The sequence below is a fragment of the Macaca thibetana genome, chromosome 19 (assembly GCF_024542745.1).
Source record: "Macaca thibetana thibetana isolate TM-01 chromosome 19, ASM2454274v1, whole genome shotgun sequence".
Lineage (NCBI taxonomy): Eukaryota > Metazoa > Chordata > Mammalia > Primates > Cercopithecidae > Macaca > Macaca thibetana.
The window spans coordinates 24,881,836-24,898,016 of NC_065596.1; the positions used below are offsets into that span (position 1 = coordinate 24,881,836).

General features: G+C 40.8%; 1 protein-coding gene across 1 annotated transcript; it reads left to right on the top strand.

The window, feature by feature from the left end:
- The first annotated feature begins 1,028 nt into the window (after positions 1-1,028).
- ZNF225 (zinc finger protein 225) lies at positions 1,029-15,302 on the top strand. Its single transcript, XM_050772008.1, has 4 exons — positions 1,029-1,117; positions 3,790-3,916; positions 4,087-4,179; positions 11,182-15,302. The coding sequence occupies exons 1-4, from the start codon at positions 1,103-1,105 to the stop codon at positions 13,065-13,067; spliced, it is 2,121 nt and encodes a 706-aa protein (XP_050627965.1). The 5' UTR covers positions 1,029-1,102; the 3' UTR covers positions 13,068-15,302.
- The last annotated feature ends 879 nt before the right edge of the window (positions 15,303-16,181 follow it).

Sequence of the window (16,181 nt, forward strand, 5' to 3'; positions counted from 1 at the left end):
AATACATTTATTAGTGCACATTCTCCTGTAAAGGTGAGCTTCCCCTCCTCCTTCATTTGCTTATTCATTCGTTCAACTATAAATATTCTATTAGTGTGGATGCAGAATCCAGTCTTATTAAGTTAAATGACATGTGGATTAACAATTACCAATACTTTGTTCAATTTTATTGAGGTGTATTCTATATATCATAGAATCTACCTATTTCATGTGTACACTTTAATGATTTTTTTTTTTTTTTTTTGAGACAGTCTCGCTCTGTCACCCAGGCTGGAGTGCAGCGGCGCGATCTTGGCTCACTGCAAGCTCCGCCTCCCGGGTTCACGCCGTTCTCCTGCCTCAGCCTCCGAAGTAGCTGGGACTACAGGCACCCGCCACCACACCTGGCTAATTTTTTGTATTTTTAGTAGAGACGGGGTTTCACCGTGTTAGCCAGGATGGTCTTGATCTCCTGACCTCGTGATCTGCCCGCCTTGGCCTCCCAAAGTGCTGGGATTACAGGTGTGAGCCACCACGCTTGACACTTTAATGATTTTTAGGAACTTTGTGGAGTGGAATAAACGTCACCATAATTCAGTTTAAATCATTTTCATCCCCCATTAAGACTCCTTATGCCCACTTATAGTTAATCCTCTTTCTCACCTCAAATATGCAGAGATCACCTACCTACTTTCTCATTATATACACTTGCCTACTCTGGAACTTCATAGAAGTAGATCATGCAATATGTGGGCCTTCCTATGTGACTGGCTTCTTTTACTTAGCATAATGTTTCCAAAGTTCATGTGTGGTGTAGCATGAACAGTACTTCATTCCTTTTAATTTCCAAATAAGATTCCATTGTAAGAATAGGCCACAATTTGTCTATCCCTGTACTCATAGGAGGGCATTTGTTGGTGTGCAGTTTTGGGTTACTATGAATGATGCTGTTGTGAACATTCATGTGTTCATTTACAATACACATTCGTGTTGGCGGACGGCATCCCTGGCCACACTTTCATGTCTCTTTCTCTGCTTTCCCTGGTACTTTCCAGGCAGGATTCTGCTTTCCCTCGGACTGCATCACTCAGGACTCTGAATATTCCCTGAAATAGGAGGAAAAATGAACACGTTGAAGGTGAATACAGCTTGCTTCTCTTGCTGTTAAAATTTCTTTTTTATTTTTGAGATGGAGTCTTGTTCTGTCACCAAAGATGGAGTGCAGTGGCCTGATTTTGGCTCATTGCAATCTCTGCCTCCCAAGTTCAAGTAATTCTCCTGCTTCAGCCTCCCGAGTAGCTGGGAGTACAGGCACCCACCACCACACCTGGCTAATTTTTGTATTTTTCGTAGAGACGGTGTTTCACCATCTTGGCCAGGCTGGTCTCAAACTCCTGACCTCAGGTGATGCACCCATCTCAGCCTCCCAAAGTGCTGGGATTGCAGGTGTGAGCCACCGTGCCTGACCGTATTTCATCTGACTACTCGTATTCTCAGATGTTCTTCTCAGTCTTGGGAAGACTTAGGGAGTACAACAGAGATATAGCATGGGAGAAACAGAATCTAGCTCCTCCTGTGTGAACACCTCCAATAATCCTTGTGTAAAGCTGCAGTTAAGCAGTTATAGCCTGTTGTGTTGTGCCAACCTGAGAGCCAGCATCCACACGTGGCACTGCTCCTTCCAGGCACCATTTCGGGGTGACCTTCTTTCTTCCTGACTTGACACCTACTCAGATGGACCCAGTGCTCCAGGCACTCAAAGACAGTGATAACCATAGTCATGATAGAAAATCTTTACTTTCAGTATGGTAAAGGATACAGCACACAATGTTATCAGAAAATATAACAGCCTAGAGCGAAAATATTCACTACTTGTATATCTAAAAAAGATAAAATCCAACATAAGAATCTTACGTACAGAATAGAAAAAGAAAATCCAAAGGAATATGAATAAAGGGCATTAACAGGTAAGTTTAAAAGAAGAAATTGAGATGGCCAATAAATATTTGAAAAGGCGATGGTATTATTTATAATCAAATAAGTGAAACTGTTAAATTCTTCCTAATATGATTATAAAAATCATGGGAAAATTGATAACCTGCTCTTGATTATGGTAAGACAAATCAGTGTACATGTATCCTCTTGAAAGATCAGAGTTTGGTAAAAAATTGAGACCTGATATTATATGATCACAATTTTAAATATGCCTATTTATTGACATTTTAATTTTCATTTAAAATTATTTTAAATAAACAGGAGCAAAATCTACCCAAAAATTTTTTTACAGTATTGGTATTAATAAGCATATATAAAATTAAAGATTTTTTTTTTTTTTTTTTTTTTTTGAGACGGAGTCTCGCTCTGTCGCCCAGGCTGGAGTGCAGTGGCCGGATCTCAGCTCACTGCAAGCTCCGCCTCCCGGGTTTACGCCATTCTCCTGCCTCAGCCTCCCGAGTAGCTGGGACTACAGGCGCCCGCCACCTCGCCCGGCTAGTTTTTTGTATTTTTTAGTAGAGACGGAGTTTCACTGTGTTAGCCAGGATGGTCTCGATCTCCTGACCTCGTGATCCACCCGTCTTGTCCTCCCAAAGTGCTGGGATTACAGGCTTGAGCCACTGCGCCCGGCCTAAAGATTATTTAGAGTAGATAAAAATAGATTATCAATTCTTTGGAATACTGTGCAGACATGAAATGAGATAAAATGGATGGCAACAATGACAGTAATAATAAAAAATAATTTTAAAAAGCTAGTGTTTATTAGGTATTTAGTCTGTACTGATCAACTTTCCCAATGCTCCATGTATTTCCTTGTTTAATCACTGAAAAAACTACAATATGAAAATTGTTAGAGAGGGAATAAATAGGTGAACTGGTCCAAGGTCATGTGACCAGGAAGGCACAGAGCCTTGGGATGTGCTCCTAGGCACACTGTCTGCAGATCATAGATCAATGCTGCAATTAATGTATGTAGTTTATGCCTTGAGAGTACAGAGGATGTACTGCATAGCTGTCCCACACAGGATACCACAAGCTTGTTCGTTTGGTGGCAGATATTAAAGAAAAATTATAACATTCAGGGTTCAAGTATGAGAACAATGGGAATTATCAGACAAGACTGGGACTGAATTGCTAAATGTTACTGGGGCAGTTGGCAAGATTCATTGAAACCTATATATGTGCATCCCAGGATGTTGCATTTAGAGTCCTACAGGGTTACTTACAAGGAGACTCAGTAAGTGCACAAAGTAAACCTACAGGAGGTCTTTTCCATCATTGAACTTCTGGTGGAGCTCAAGAAAATCCATCATTGTCAGGATACAGATAGAATGAGTAGAAAATCTATGAGTTGGCTGGGCGCAGTGGCTCATGTCTGTAATCCCAGCACTTTGGGAGGCCAAGGCAGGTGGATCACCTGAGGTCAGGAGTTTGAGACCAGCCTGGCCAATGTGGTGAAACCCCATCTCTACTAAAAATACAAAAATTAGCCAGGTATGGTGGTGGGCACCTGTAATTCCAGCTACTTAGGAGGCTGAAGTGGGAGGATCACTTGAACCCAAGAGGCGGAGGTTGCAGTGAGCCAAGATCACGCCACTACACTCCATCCTGGGCAACAGAGCAAGACTGTCTCAAAAATAAATAAATAAATAAATAAATAAATAAATAAAAAATAAAAAAGGAAATCTATGTGTTGACCTATGTTTGTCAAGATCCAAAACAGCTTGTCTTCCCTCCCCTATGTTTGCTCTGTTCCACCCCTCTCTCAGTAGTCATTGGTCATGAGACTGAGGTTGCATATGTTTGATGCTGTAGGAGGCAGTGACTTTCAAGGATGTGGCTGTGGTCTTCAGTGAGGAAGAGCTGAGGCTGCTGGACCTTGCCCAGAGGAAACTGTACCGAGAAGTGATGCTGGAGAACTTCAGGAACCTGCTCTCAGTAGGTGAGGACAGGCGCTCTTTGTAAGGGAACGTCAGGACCAGGAGTGGCTTTGTATCTTGGAGTGTTCAAGTTTGAGTATGCATTGGGAACCTAAGTTTCTAGTAAATTTTACTTATTCGATTTTTTTCTAGGATGTATTAGCATTAAGCACATGACTTTTCATGTTCACAGGGCATCAACCACTCCACAGAGATACTTTCCACTTCCTAAAGGAAGAAAAGTTTTGGATGATGGAGACAGTAACCCAAAGAGAAGGGAATTTAGGTAAGAAGCAAGCAACTGTGTGTCCTTGTGCATGACTCTCCCGTCTGTTTTACTTCTGTCTGTTTCCCAGCTCTGTTGCCCTAGTCTAAATAGCCAAACTTCTTTCCTGAATTATTATAGCCAACTTTCGGCTGGTTGCCCTGCTCCCACTTTTCCCACCCTGACATCTGTTTTCCACATGGCAGCCAATGTGTTCCTTAGGAAATGTAAGTCAGATTTCCATTCCTCGGTTCAAAAGCCTTTCTGGCTGCTTATGTTTACTTAAGTTACAAGTGTTTTAAGTGCGCTTTAGAGACCATGTGATATGCTGTTCATCCCCCACCACCTCTCTGACTACATCTCCTGTCCTCTCCCTTTTGCCTTGTCTTTCCAGCCACACTGTCCTTCATACTGTTTCTCCAACCTGCCAAAGACACTGTATTGCCTGTTGTAGTAACCAATGACCACACATTTACTCGACTAAGCAACAAAAATTTATTATCTTTCTGTTCTTTAGGCCTGAAGTCTGACACATCTCACTGGATAATTATCAAGGTGTCTGTAGGTGTTTGTTTCTTCCTGGATGCTCTTGGGGAGAAGCCTTTATTTTGGTTTACCAGTCTCTAGGCACTCCTTGGCTCTTGTTTCCGTTCCTCCATCTTCAAAGGCAGCTACTTTGCATTTCTGATCCTTCTTCCATAGTCATGCTCACTCTGCCACTCTTCTTATGCCTCCGTCTCCTGCCTTTCAGGTTCCTTATGATTGTGTTGGTTACCCCTGGATGATCCACAATGACCTCACTTTCTAGTTAGCTGATTAGTGACCTTAATTGCATCTGCAATCCCAGTCCCCCTTGCTGTGTAATATAACATGTTTGTAGGTCTTGGGTACTGGATGTGGACATCTTTTATGAATCATTGTTCTGTCTACTACTGAAGCTTCTGCCTCGAGAGCCCTTACTTGCTCTTCTCTCTGATCAGAATACTCTTTCACCTCAAAACTTTCTGGCTTCTTCTTTAAGTATATTCAAGTCTCTGTTCAGTTTTAGAGAGGCCACTTCCAGCTACTGTATTTAAAATACTGTTCTAGGCCAGGCACTGTAGCTCACGCCCATAATCCCACTACTTTCAGCGATCAAGGCAAGTGGATCACTGAGGTCAGGAATTCGAGACCAGCCTGGCCAACATGGTGAAATCCCATCTCTACTAAAAATACAGAATTAGCCAGCTGTGGTAGCGTGTGCCTGTAGTCTCAGCTACTCGGGAGGCTGAGGCAGGAGAATCACTTGAACCCAGGAGGTGGAGGTTGCAGCGAGCCGAGATGGCTCCACCGCACTCTAGCCTTGGTGACAAAGTGAGACTCTGTCTCAAAAAAACAAACAAAACACAGTTCTATTTTTTTCTTCTTGTGCTGTCTTGCACTGTGTTTTATGTATTTCTGTTTACCTGTCACCTTTACCCCCAGGAATGTGATATCTAAGAGGAGGAATTTTAGCTGTTTTGCTCATGGCTATCTATTCACAGGCTAGAAGGTATTGTTCTGGTACATGGCAGGTATCTAATTGTTATCCTGATAAATAAATTAATGGATGAGGGGAACTTCAGTGTCTCCAGGAATCATGGAGATAGATGGTTAATAAGTAATACACAAACTAGAGTGAATGAGAGCTATTGCAGAACATGTTTCTGTCTTTTGATGGCTGCCTATCTAATTAGAACTTTCTTAGGATTACTTGTTGGGATACTATTTTTAGGTACATGCAGTTTACCCACATTCCATGGAAACTTCTAAGGGTTTTTTTATGACCACACTGAGTACTATGCCTTCTCTCTGACTTGTCTTGGAGCTTTTTTTAAATTTTTATTTAAAAAAATTTTTTCTGTAAGTTATTGGAGTATAGGTGGTATTTGGTTACGTAAGTTCTTTAGTGATTTGTGAGAATTTGGTGCACTCATCACCCGAGCAGTATATACTACACATATTTGTAGTCTTTTCTCTCTTGCCCTCCTCCCATTCTTTCCTGCAAGTCCCCAAAGTCCATTGTCTTTTTTTTTTTTTTATTTTTTATTTTTGAGATGGAGTCTCGCTCTGTCGCCCAGGCTAGAGTGCAGTGGCGCGATCTCTGCTCACTGTAAGCTCCACCTCCCGGGTTCATGCCATTCTCCTGCCTTAGCCTCCCGAGTAGCTGGGACTACAGGCGCCTGCCACCATGCCCTGCTAATTTTTAAAATATTTTTAGTAGAGACAGGGTTTCACCATGTTAGCCAGGATGGTCTTGATCTCCTGACCTTGTGATCCACCTGCCTCAGCCTCCCAAAGTGCTGGGATTACAGGCCATTGTCTCATTCTTATGCCTTTGCATCCTCATAGGTTAGCTCCCACATATCATTGAGAACATATGATGTTTGGTTTTCCATTCCTGAGTTACTTCACTTAGAATCATAGTTTCCAGTCTCATCCAGGTTGCTGCAAATGCTATTAATTCATTCCTTTTTATGAATGAGTAGCGTTCCATCATATATGATACCGCAGTTTCTTTATTCACTCGTTAATTGATGGGCATTTGTGTTGGTTCCATGATTTTGCAATTTTGAATTGTGCTGCTATAAACATGCGTGTGCAAGTATCTTTTTCGCGTAATGACTTCTTTTCCTCTGGATAGATACCCAGTAGTGGTATTGCTGGATCAAATGGTAGTTCTACTTTTAGTTCTTTAAGGAATTTCCACATTGTTTTCCATAGTGGCTGTACTAGTTTACATTCCCACCAGCTGTGTAGAAGTGTTCCCTATCACCACATCCACACCAGCATCTACTGTTTTTTGATTTTTGATTATGGCCATTCTTGCAGGAGTAAGGTGGTATCACACTGTGGTTTTGATTTGCATTTCCCTGATCATTAGTGATTTTGAGTTTTTTAAAAATATGTTTGTTGGCCATATATCTATATTCTTTTGAGAATTGTCTATTCATGTTCTTAGCCCACTTTTTGATGGGGTTGTTTGGTTTTTTCTTACTGATTTGTTTGAGTTTGTTGTAGACTCTGGATATTAGTTCTTTGTCAGATGTACAGATTGTAAAGATATTCTTCCACTTTGTGGGTTGTCTGTTTATTCTGGTGACTGTTCCTTTTGCTGTGCAAAAGCTCTTTAGTTTAATTAGGTCCCAATTATTTATCTTTGTTTTTATTGCATTTGCTTTTGGGTTCTTGATCATGAAATCCTTGCCTAAGCCAATGTCTAGAAGGATTTTTCCAATGTTATCTTCTACAGTTTTTATAGTTTCAGGTATTAGATTTGAGTCCTTAATCTATCTTGAATTGATTTTTGTATAAGGTGAGAGATGAAGATCCAGTTTCATTCTCCTACATGTGGCTAGCCAATTATCCCAGCACCATTTGTTGAAAAGGGTGTCCTTTCCCCACTTTATGTTTTTGTTTGCTTTGTCGAAGATCAGTTGGCTGTAAGGATTTGGGTTTATTTCTGGGTTCTCTATTCTGTTCCTTTGGTCTAAGTGCCTATTTTTATGCCAGTATCACACTATTTTGGTGACTATGGTCTTATAGTATAGTTTGAAATCAGTTAATGTGATGCCTCCAGATATGTTCTTTTTGCTTTAGTCTTGCTTTGGCTCTGTGAGCTCTTTTTTTGATTCCATATGAATTTTAGAATTGTTTTTTCTAATTCTATGAAGAATGATGGTGATATTTTGATAGGGATTGCATTTAATTTGTAGATTGCTTTTAGCAGTATTGTCATTTTCACAATATTGATTCTACCCATCCATGAGCATGAGATGTGTTTCCATTTGTTTGTGTCATCAGTGATTTCTTTCAGCAGTGTTCTGTTGTTTTCCTTGTAGAGGTCTTTTGACTCCTTGGTTATGTATATTCCTGAGTATTTTATTTTTTTTTGCAGCTATTATAATAGGGGTTGAGTTCTTGCTTTGATTCTCTGCTTGGTTGCTGGCAGTGTATAGAAGAGCTACTGATTTGTGTACATTAATCTTATATTCGGAAACTTTGCTGAATTCTCTTTTCTTTTTTTTTGAGATGGAGTCTCGCTCTGTTGCTCACGCTAGAGTGTGGTGGTGAGATCTCAGCTCACTACAAGCTCCACCTCCCGGTTTCATGCCATTCTCCTGCCTCAGCCTCCTGAGTAGCTGGGACTACAGGCGCCCGCCACCCTGCCCGGCTAATTTTTTTGTATTTTTTTAGTAGAGACAGGGTTTCACCGTGTTAGCCAGGATGGTCTCGATCTCCTGACCTCGTGATCTGCCCACCTCGGCCTCCAAAAGTGCTGGGATGACAGGCGTGTGGGCCCGGCCGGCCTTTTGCCATTATATAATGCCTGTCTTTGTCTCTTTTAACTGCTGTTGCTTTAAAGTTTGTTTTGTCTGATACAAGAATAGTTACCCCTGCTCATTTTTTGGTGTCCATTTGCATGAAATGCCTTTTCCACCCTTTTACTTTAAGTTTATATGACTCCTTATGTGTTAGGTAAGTCACCTGAAGGTAGCAGATGGTTGGCTGGTGAGCTCATATCCATTCTGTAGTTCTGTATCTTTTAAGTGGAGCATTTAGGCCATTTACATTCAATGTTAGTATTGAGATATGAGGTGCCGTTGCATTCATCTTGCTATTTGTTGCCTGTGTACTTTGGTTTTTAAATTTTTTTGTTTTTGCTTTCTAATATGTTTTTGTTTTATAGGTCCTGTATGATTTATGCTTTAAAGAGGTTCCATTTTGATGTGTTTCCAGGATTTGTTTCAAGATTTAGAGCGCCTTTTAGCAGTTCTTGTAGTGGTGGCTTGGTAGTGGCAAATTCTCTCAGCATTTGTCTGAAAAAGACTGTATCTTCCCTTCATATATGATGCTTAGTTTTGGTGGATACAAAATTCTTGGCTGATAATTGTTTTGTTGGAGGAGGCTGAAGATAGGGCCCCAATCCCTTCTAGCTTATAGGGTTTCTATTGAGGAATCTGCTGTTAATCTGATAGGTTTTCCTTTATAGGTTACCTGGTGCTTCTGTCTCACAGCTCTTAAGATTTTTTCCTTCGTCTTAACTTTGGATAACCTGATGACAATGTGCCTAGGCAATGATCTTTTTGCAATGAAATTCCCAAGCATTGTTTGTGCTTCTTGTATTTGGATGTCTAGGCATCTAGCACGGCTGGGGAAGTTTTCCTCTATTATTTCCCCAAATATGTTTTCCAAGCTTTTAGAATTCTCTTCTTCCTCAGGAACACTGATTATTCTTAGGTTTAGTAATTTAACATAATCCCATACTTCTTTGAGGCTTTGTTCATATTTTCTTATTCTTTTTTCTTTGTCTTTGTTGAATTGGGTTAATTCAAATAACTTGTCTTGAAGCTCTGAATTTCTTTCTTCTACTTATTCAATTCTATAGCTGAGACTTTCCAGACCATTTTGCATTTCTATAAGTGTGTCCAGTATTTCCTGAATTTTGTATTGGTTTTTTTTAAGCTATCTATTTCCTTGAATATTTCTCCCTTCACTTATTGTATCCTTTTTGGCTTTGCCTTTCTCTGGTGCCTCCCTGATTAGCTTAATAACTAACCTCCTGAATTCCTTTTCAGGTAAATGAGGGATTTCTTCTTTTTTTGGATCCATTGCTGGTGAACTAGTGTGATTTTTTGGTGGATGTTAAAGTGCCTTGTTTTGTCATATTACCAGAGTTGGTTTTCTCATTTGGGTAGGCTCTGTCAGAGGGAAGGTCTAGGGCTGAAGACTGTTGTTCAGAGTCTTTTGTCCCACAGGGTGTTCCCTTGATGTAGTACTCTCCCCCTTTTCCTATGGATGTGGCTTCCTGTGAGCCAAACTGTAGTGATTGTTGTCTCTATTCTGGGTCTAGCTACTCAGCAAGTCTACCCAGCTCTGGGCTAGTACTGGGGGCTGTCTGCACAGAGTCCTGTGATATGAACTGTCTGTGGGTCTCTCAACCATAGATATCAGTGCCTGTTCCGGTGGAGGTGGCTGGGGTGTGCAATGGACTCTGTGAGGTTTCTTAGCTTTGGTGGTTTCATGCTTTATTTTTGTGCTGGTTGGTCTCCTGCCAGGAGATAGCACTTCCCTTCATATATGATGCTTTAATTTTGCAGAGCTCACACCTGCAAATTCATCAGAGAATCCACACTGGAGAGAAACCATTCAAATGTGAGCAGTGTGGGAAAGGCTTTAGTCATAGATCAGGACTTTATGTTCATCGTAAATTACACACAGGAGTGAAACCTCATATTTGTTTGCCTCCAGGCAAACAGAGACACTCTCCTCAGGCATGACATTTTAGGACCGAGAGATTGCCTGTCAGATGCTGAGGATATCACCCAGGCCTCTTTGTGACTTAGGATAATTTCTGTACTTCATAAAGATATGCAATACAAACTAAAATATACAAAGTTTTGATGATGTTGTGGCTTCTCCTTAAAGTTCACATTTGATTCATACTTCACTCTTTACATAATTTATTAGTTACATAATTTACCATGTAAGGTTTTATTTCTACCAAGTATTTCACATCTGACACTTGGTGTGGTTCTGAATTGGTCTCATGCAAACGAGAGTCCATAGTGTACTTGAAAAACACATTGGCTGGGCACAGTGGCTCAAGCCTGTAATCCTAGCACTTTGGGAGGCCAAGATGGGAGTATCACTTGTGGCCAGGAGTTCAAGACCAGCCTTGGCAATGTAGCAAGACCTCGTCTCTTCAAAAAAAATGTAAAAATTAGCTAGTCATGGTGGTATGTACCTGTAGTCCTAGCTACTCAGGAGGTGGACGTGGGAGGATCACTTGAGCCCAGGAGGTCAAGGCTGCAGTGAGCCATGATCGTGTCCCTGCACTCCAGCCTGGGTGACAGAGGGAGACACTCTCTTAAAAAAAGGAAAACACAATCTGAACATTCCCTGTATTTAATACAATTTCAGGCTATGTCCTAAGTATGAAATCTTGATAACATTGAATAAAGGCTTTACTTGCCCACATCTCTTAATTCTGTGTCATTATAGGAGACAAGATCCAAACTGAGATGGAGACTGTTCCAGAAGTAGGAACACATGAAGGGTTGTTCAGTCATCAAAACTGCGAACAAATTTCAAGTGACTTAACCAGGTTTCAAGACTCCATGGTAAACAGCTTTCAGTTCTCCAAACAAGATGATATGCCCTGCCAGGTTGATGCAGGACTATCTATAATTCACATAAGACAGAAACCTTCTGAGGGTAGGAAGTGTAAAAAATTCTTTAGTGATGTCTCCATCCTTGATCTTCATCAACAATTACAGTCAAGAGATAAGTCTCATACATGTGATGAATGTGGAAAGAGTTTCTGTTATAGCTCAGCTCTTCGTATTCATCAGAGAGTTCACATGGGGGAGAAACTCTATAATTGTGATGTGTGTGGTAAGGAATTCAATCAGAGCTCACATCTGCAAATTCATCAGAGAATCCACACTGGAGAGAAACCATTCAAATGTGAGCAGTGTGGGAAAGGCTTTAGTCGTAGATCAGGACTTTATGTTCATCGTAAATTACACACAGGAGTGAAACCTCATGTTTGTGAAAAATGTGGGAAGGCCTTCATTCATGATTCCCAGCTTCAGGAACATCAAAGAATCCATACTGGGGAGAAGCCATTCACATGTGATACATGTTGTAAGAGCTTCCGTAGTAGAGCAAATCTTAATAGGCATTCCACGGTTCACATGCTAGAGAAACCATTCAGATGTGATATATGTGGTAAGAGCTTTGGTCTGAAATCAGCACTTAATAGTCATCGCATGGTCCACACAGGAGAGAAACGGTACAAATGTGAGGAATGTGGAAAACGCTTCATTTATAGGCAAGATCTTTATAAGCATCAGATAGACCACACAGGGGAGAAGCCATATAATTGTAAAGAATGTGGAAAGAGCTTCAGATGGGCCTCAGGTCTTTCAAGACATGTGCGAGTCCACAGTGGAGAGACACCATTCAAATGCGAAGAATGTGGGAAGGGATTTTACACAAATTCACAACGTTATTCTCACCAGAGAGCCCACAGTGGAGAAAAGCCATATAGATGTGAGGAGTGTGGGAAGGGCTACAAAAGGAGGTTGGATCTTGACTTTCATCAGAGGGTCCACAGAGGAGAGAAACCCTATAATTGTAAAGAATGTGGGAAGAGCTTTGGCTGGGCCTCATGTCTTTTGAATCATCAGAGAATCCACAGTGGAGAAAAACCATTTAAATGTGAAGAATGTGGGAAAAGATTTACTCAGAATTCACAACTTTATACCCATCGTAGAGTCCACAGTGGAGAAAAACCATTCAAATGTGAGGAGTGTGGGAAAAGATTTACTCAGAATTCACAACTTTATTCTCATCGCAGAGTCCACACTGGAGTAAAGCCATATAAATGTGAAGAGTGTGGGAAGGGCTTCAACAGTAAGTTTAATCTTGACATGCACCAGAGGGTCCACACCGGAGAGAGACCTTATAATTGTAAAGAATGTGGGAAGAGCTTTAGCCGGGCATCAAGTATTTTGAATCATAAGAGACTCCATGGTGATGAAAAGCCATTCAAATGTGAAGAATGTGGGAAGAGATTTACTGACAAATCACAGCTTCATTCCCATCAGAGGGTTCACACTGGGGAAAAGCCATACAAATGTGAGAAGTGTGGAAAGGGTTTCAGATGGGCCTCAACTCATCTAACCCATCAGAGACTCCATAGTAGAGAAAAAGTACTTCAATGTGAGGACTGTGGGAAAAGCATTGTACACAGTTCATGTCTTAAAGACCAACAAAGAGACCACAGGGAAGAGAAAACATCTAAATGTGAGGACTGTGGGAAGCGTTACAAGAGGCGCTTGAATCTTGATATGCTTTTGTCATTATTTTTAAATGACACATAATTATTGTACTCGTTTATGGGGCACATGTGATAGTTGGTACAAGTATACGATGTGTAATGATCAAATCAGTATAATTAACGTATCCATCACCTCAAACATTTATCATTTCTTTGTGTTGGGAACCTTTAAAATTAACTCTTCTAGCTATTTGAAAATAATATGTTGTTAATTACAATCACCCTGTAGTGGTGTAAAACACTAGAACTTATTCCTCCTACCTGCCTGTATTTCTATATTCATTAACCAACCTTTGGCTACCGCCCTGCCTCCTCACCTCTAAGAACTACTGTTCTACTCTCTACCTCTATGAAATTAACTTTTTGAGCTTCCACATATATGTGAGAACATGTAGTATTTATTATTCTGTGCCTGGTATATATCACTTAGTATAATGCCCTGTAAGGCTCATTCACTTTGCTGTGAGTGATAGAATTTTGTTGTTTTTCATGGTTACATAGTACTCCGATGTGTATATTTGCCACATTTTCTTTTTTTTTTTTTTTTGAGACGGAGTCTTGCTCTGTCGCCCAGGCTGGAGTGCAGTGGCCGGATCTCAGCTCACTGCAGGCTCCGCCTCCCGGGTTTACGCCATTCTCCTGCCTCAGCCTCCCGAGTAGCTGGGACTACAGGTGCCTGCCACTTCGCCCGGCTAGTTTTTTGTATTTTTTAGTAGAGACGGGGTTTCACCGTGTTAGCCAGGATGGTCTCGATCTCCTGACCTTGTGATCTGCCCGTCTCAGCCTCCCAAAGTGCTGGGATTACAGGCTTGAGCCACCGGCCACATTTTCTTTATTCATTCATCCAGTGGACACTTAGGTTGATTACATATCTTGGCCTATTTCTTGGCTATCGTGAATGGTGCTGCAATAAACATGGGGGGTGGAGATAACACTTTAACATACTGATTTCCTTTTCTTTGGGTATGTATCAAGTATATAATAATATGACATGACTCAAAATTAAGGAATAGGATTGTGGAAATTGGTTTTCAAAACAAAATGTTCTCTAGTTTGAATATAGAGAAAAATTGGTGAGTGTCTTCAGCTGTCCTCGTACATAATGCATGTGAACTTGCTTTAAGCATAAGTGAAGGAGTGGAAAAATCCTGGAGATAGAAATAAAGGGGTATACATGTGGACATAAAGAATCAACAAAGATTCTTTTAAGAAAAGGTGTGTATGGGTTGGGAACAATAGCATGACAGCAGTGGGGCCTCTAACAGTCTGGAACCAGTTAGGACACAGAGCAGGATTGTCATTCTATTCATAGACACCGTGGTGATATTTTGGGTACATTAGGTTAAACGGCTTTCTTCAGCAAAATGTCTACTAGAGATAGATTTGATTTTTATTCTTAATGTTCTAGACTGTATCTTTTCAGGATGCTAGGTACTTTATGAACATCCATGCTGTCTCAATTTGCATAGTGGGTTGGAGGTCCCTAAGACAATCTCTCCAGGTTCTGTGATTTGCTAAGAGGACTCAGAATATAGTTGTACTCATGCCTATATTATGGTGACAGGATACAAATAATCAGTAAAGGGAAAAGGTTCTTGGATAATATCTGGAGGGAATCAGATATAAATTTGTAAAGATCCTTTGTGCATGGAGTAACAGGTCACAATTCCTCCAGTATTGAATTGTGATTGTACTTGTGAAATGTCTACAATGGAAGTTAATTATCAACCCGTACCTAAGGTTCTTATTGGGACTAATCATGTAGGTATCATCCCTCCAAAATCAAGATTCTAGACTCCAAGAAGGGGAGCAAGTGTTCAGAATAACTTGAACCATGCCTACCAGTTATGGAATGGTGGCAACCCTCTCAAACTCCATGTATCCTAACACCAGCTAAAGGCCAGTCTTGTAAGCAGTCCTGTCTAGGATTTGCAGTCTCAGGCCTGTTATATTAACTTTTTGTGCACATAGTATTAGAAAACTATTGGCTGCAGTCTTCTTTTTGTTTTGTGTGTTTTGGTTTTTAACTGTCACCAGATACCAGAATAGCTCATCTCCAAGGTAACTGTAACAGAATACTCAGCAGGTTAAACAGAAAATACTTGCCTATTACAATTATTAAAAGTTTGGTAGGGTCTATATCTGCTCTCTGGTGTGTCCTGCATCATCAACTTGGTTACAACATGGTGTTAACATGTGGGACTTATTGTGTTTCTGGTTAATATTTCTGTTTCTCCCAACCACACTGAATATTAAATACCTAGTTCTATATCTAGTACCCTGAGCTTATGTGGGGTTAATGTTCTTTGCCATTTTTCACCACAGATTTTATTTCCTTTTTCTTTTGTGGACACTGGTGAGTTCCCTAGTATAACTTTGACTTGGGTGTATTTTCACAATTGGTGGGGATTATTACAGATTATCATCCTTCCTCTGTGTTTGAAAAAGGAGGGAGGCTTCAAGTCAGGTTAGCTGAACTTCCTTTGTTGGTCTTGTTATCCATAATATAAAAAATAAATTGATGAGGCTGGGCATGGTGGCTCACGCCTGTAATTCCAGCACTTAGGGAGGCTGAGGCAGAGTTTTAGACCAGCCTAGTCAACACAGTGAAACCTCATCTCTACTAAAAATACAAAAAATTAGCCAGGTGTGGTGGTGTGTGCCTGTAATCCTAGCTACTCAGGAGGCTGAGGCAGGAGAATCACTTGAGCCTAGGAGGCAGAGGTTGCAATGAGCCAAAATCGTGCCACTGCACTCCTGCCTGTGTGATAGAGTGAGTCTCCATCTCAAAAAAAAAAAAAAGAATAATAATAATAAATAAGTTTGTGAGAAATCTATTAAATTGTTACATAATCTATATAGGTAGAAGGTTTCTATTTCTTTTTTTTTTTTTTTTTTTTTTTTTTTTTTTTTTTTTTTTTTTTTGAGACGGAGTCTCTCTCTGTCGCCCAGGCTGGAGTGCAGTGGCGCGATCTCGGCTCACTGCAAGCTCCGCCTCCCGGGTTCACGCCATTCTCCTGCCTCAGCCTCCCGAGTAGCTGGGACTACAGGCGCCCACAACCGCGCCCGGCTAATTTTTTGTATTTTTAGTAGAGACGGGGTTTCACCGTGGTCTCGATCTCCTGACCTTGTGATCCGCCCGCCTCGGCCTCCCAAA

Bases quoted from the DNA above. Each gene is read 5' to 3' on its own strand.
- ZNF225 (XM_050772008.1), top strand. The intron at 3,917-4,086 runs GTGAGGACAGGC...TCATGTTCACAG, and splicing joins CAGGAACCTGCTCTCAGTAG to GGCATCAACCACTCCACAGA. The intron at 4,180-11,181 runs GTAAGAAGCAAG...GTGTCATTATAG, and splicing joins CCAAAGAGAAGGGAATTTAG to GAGACAAGATCCAAACTGAG.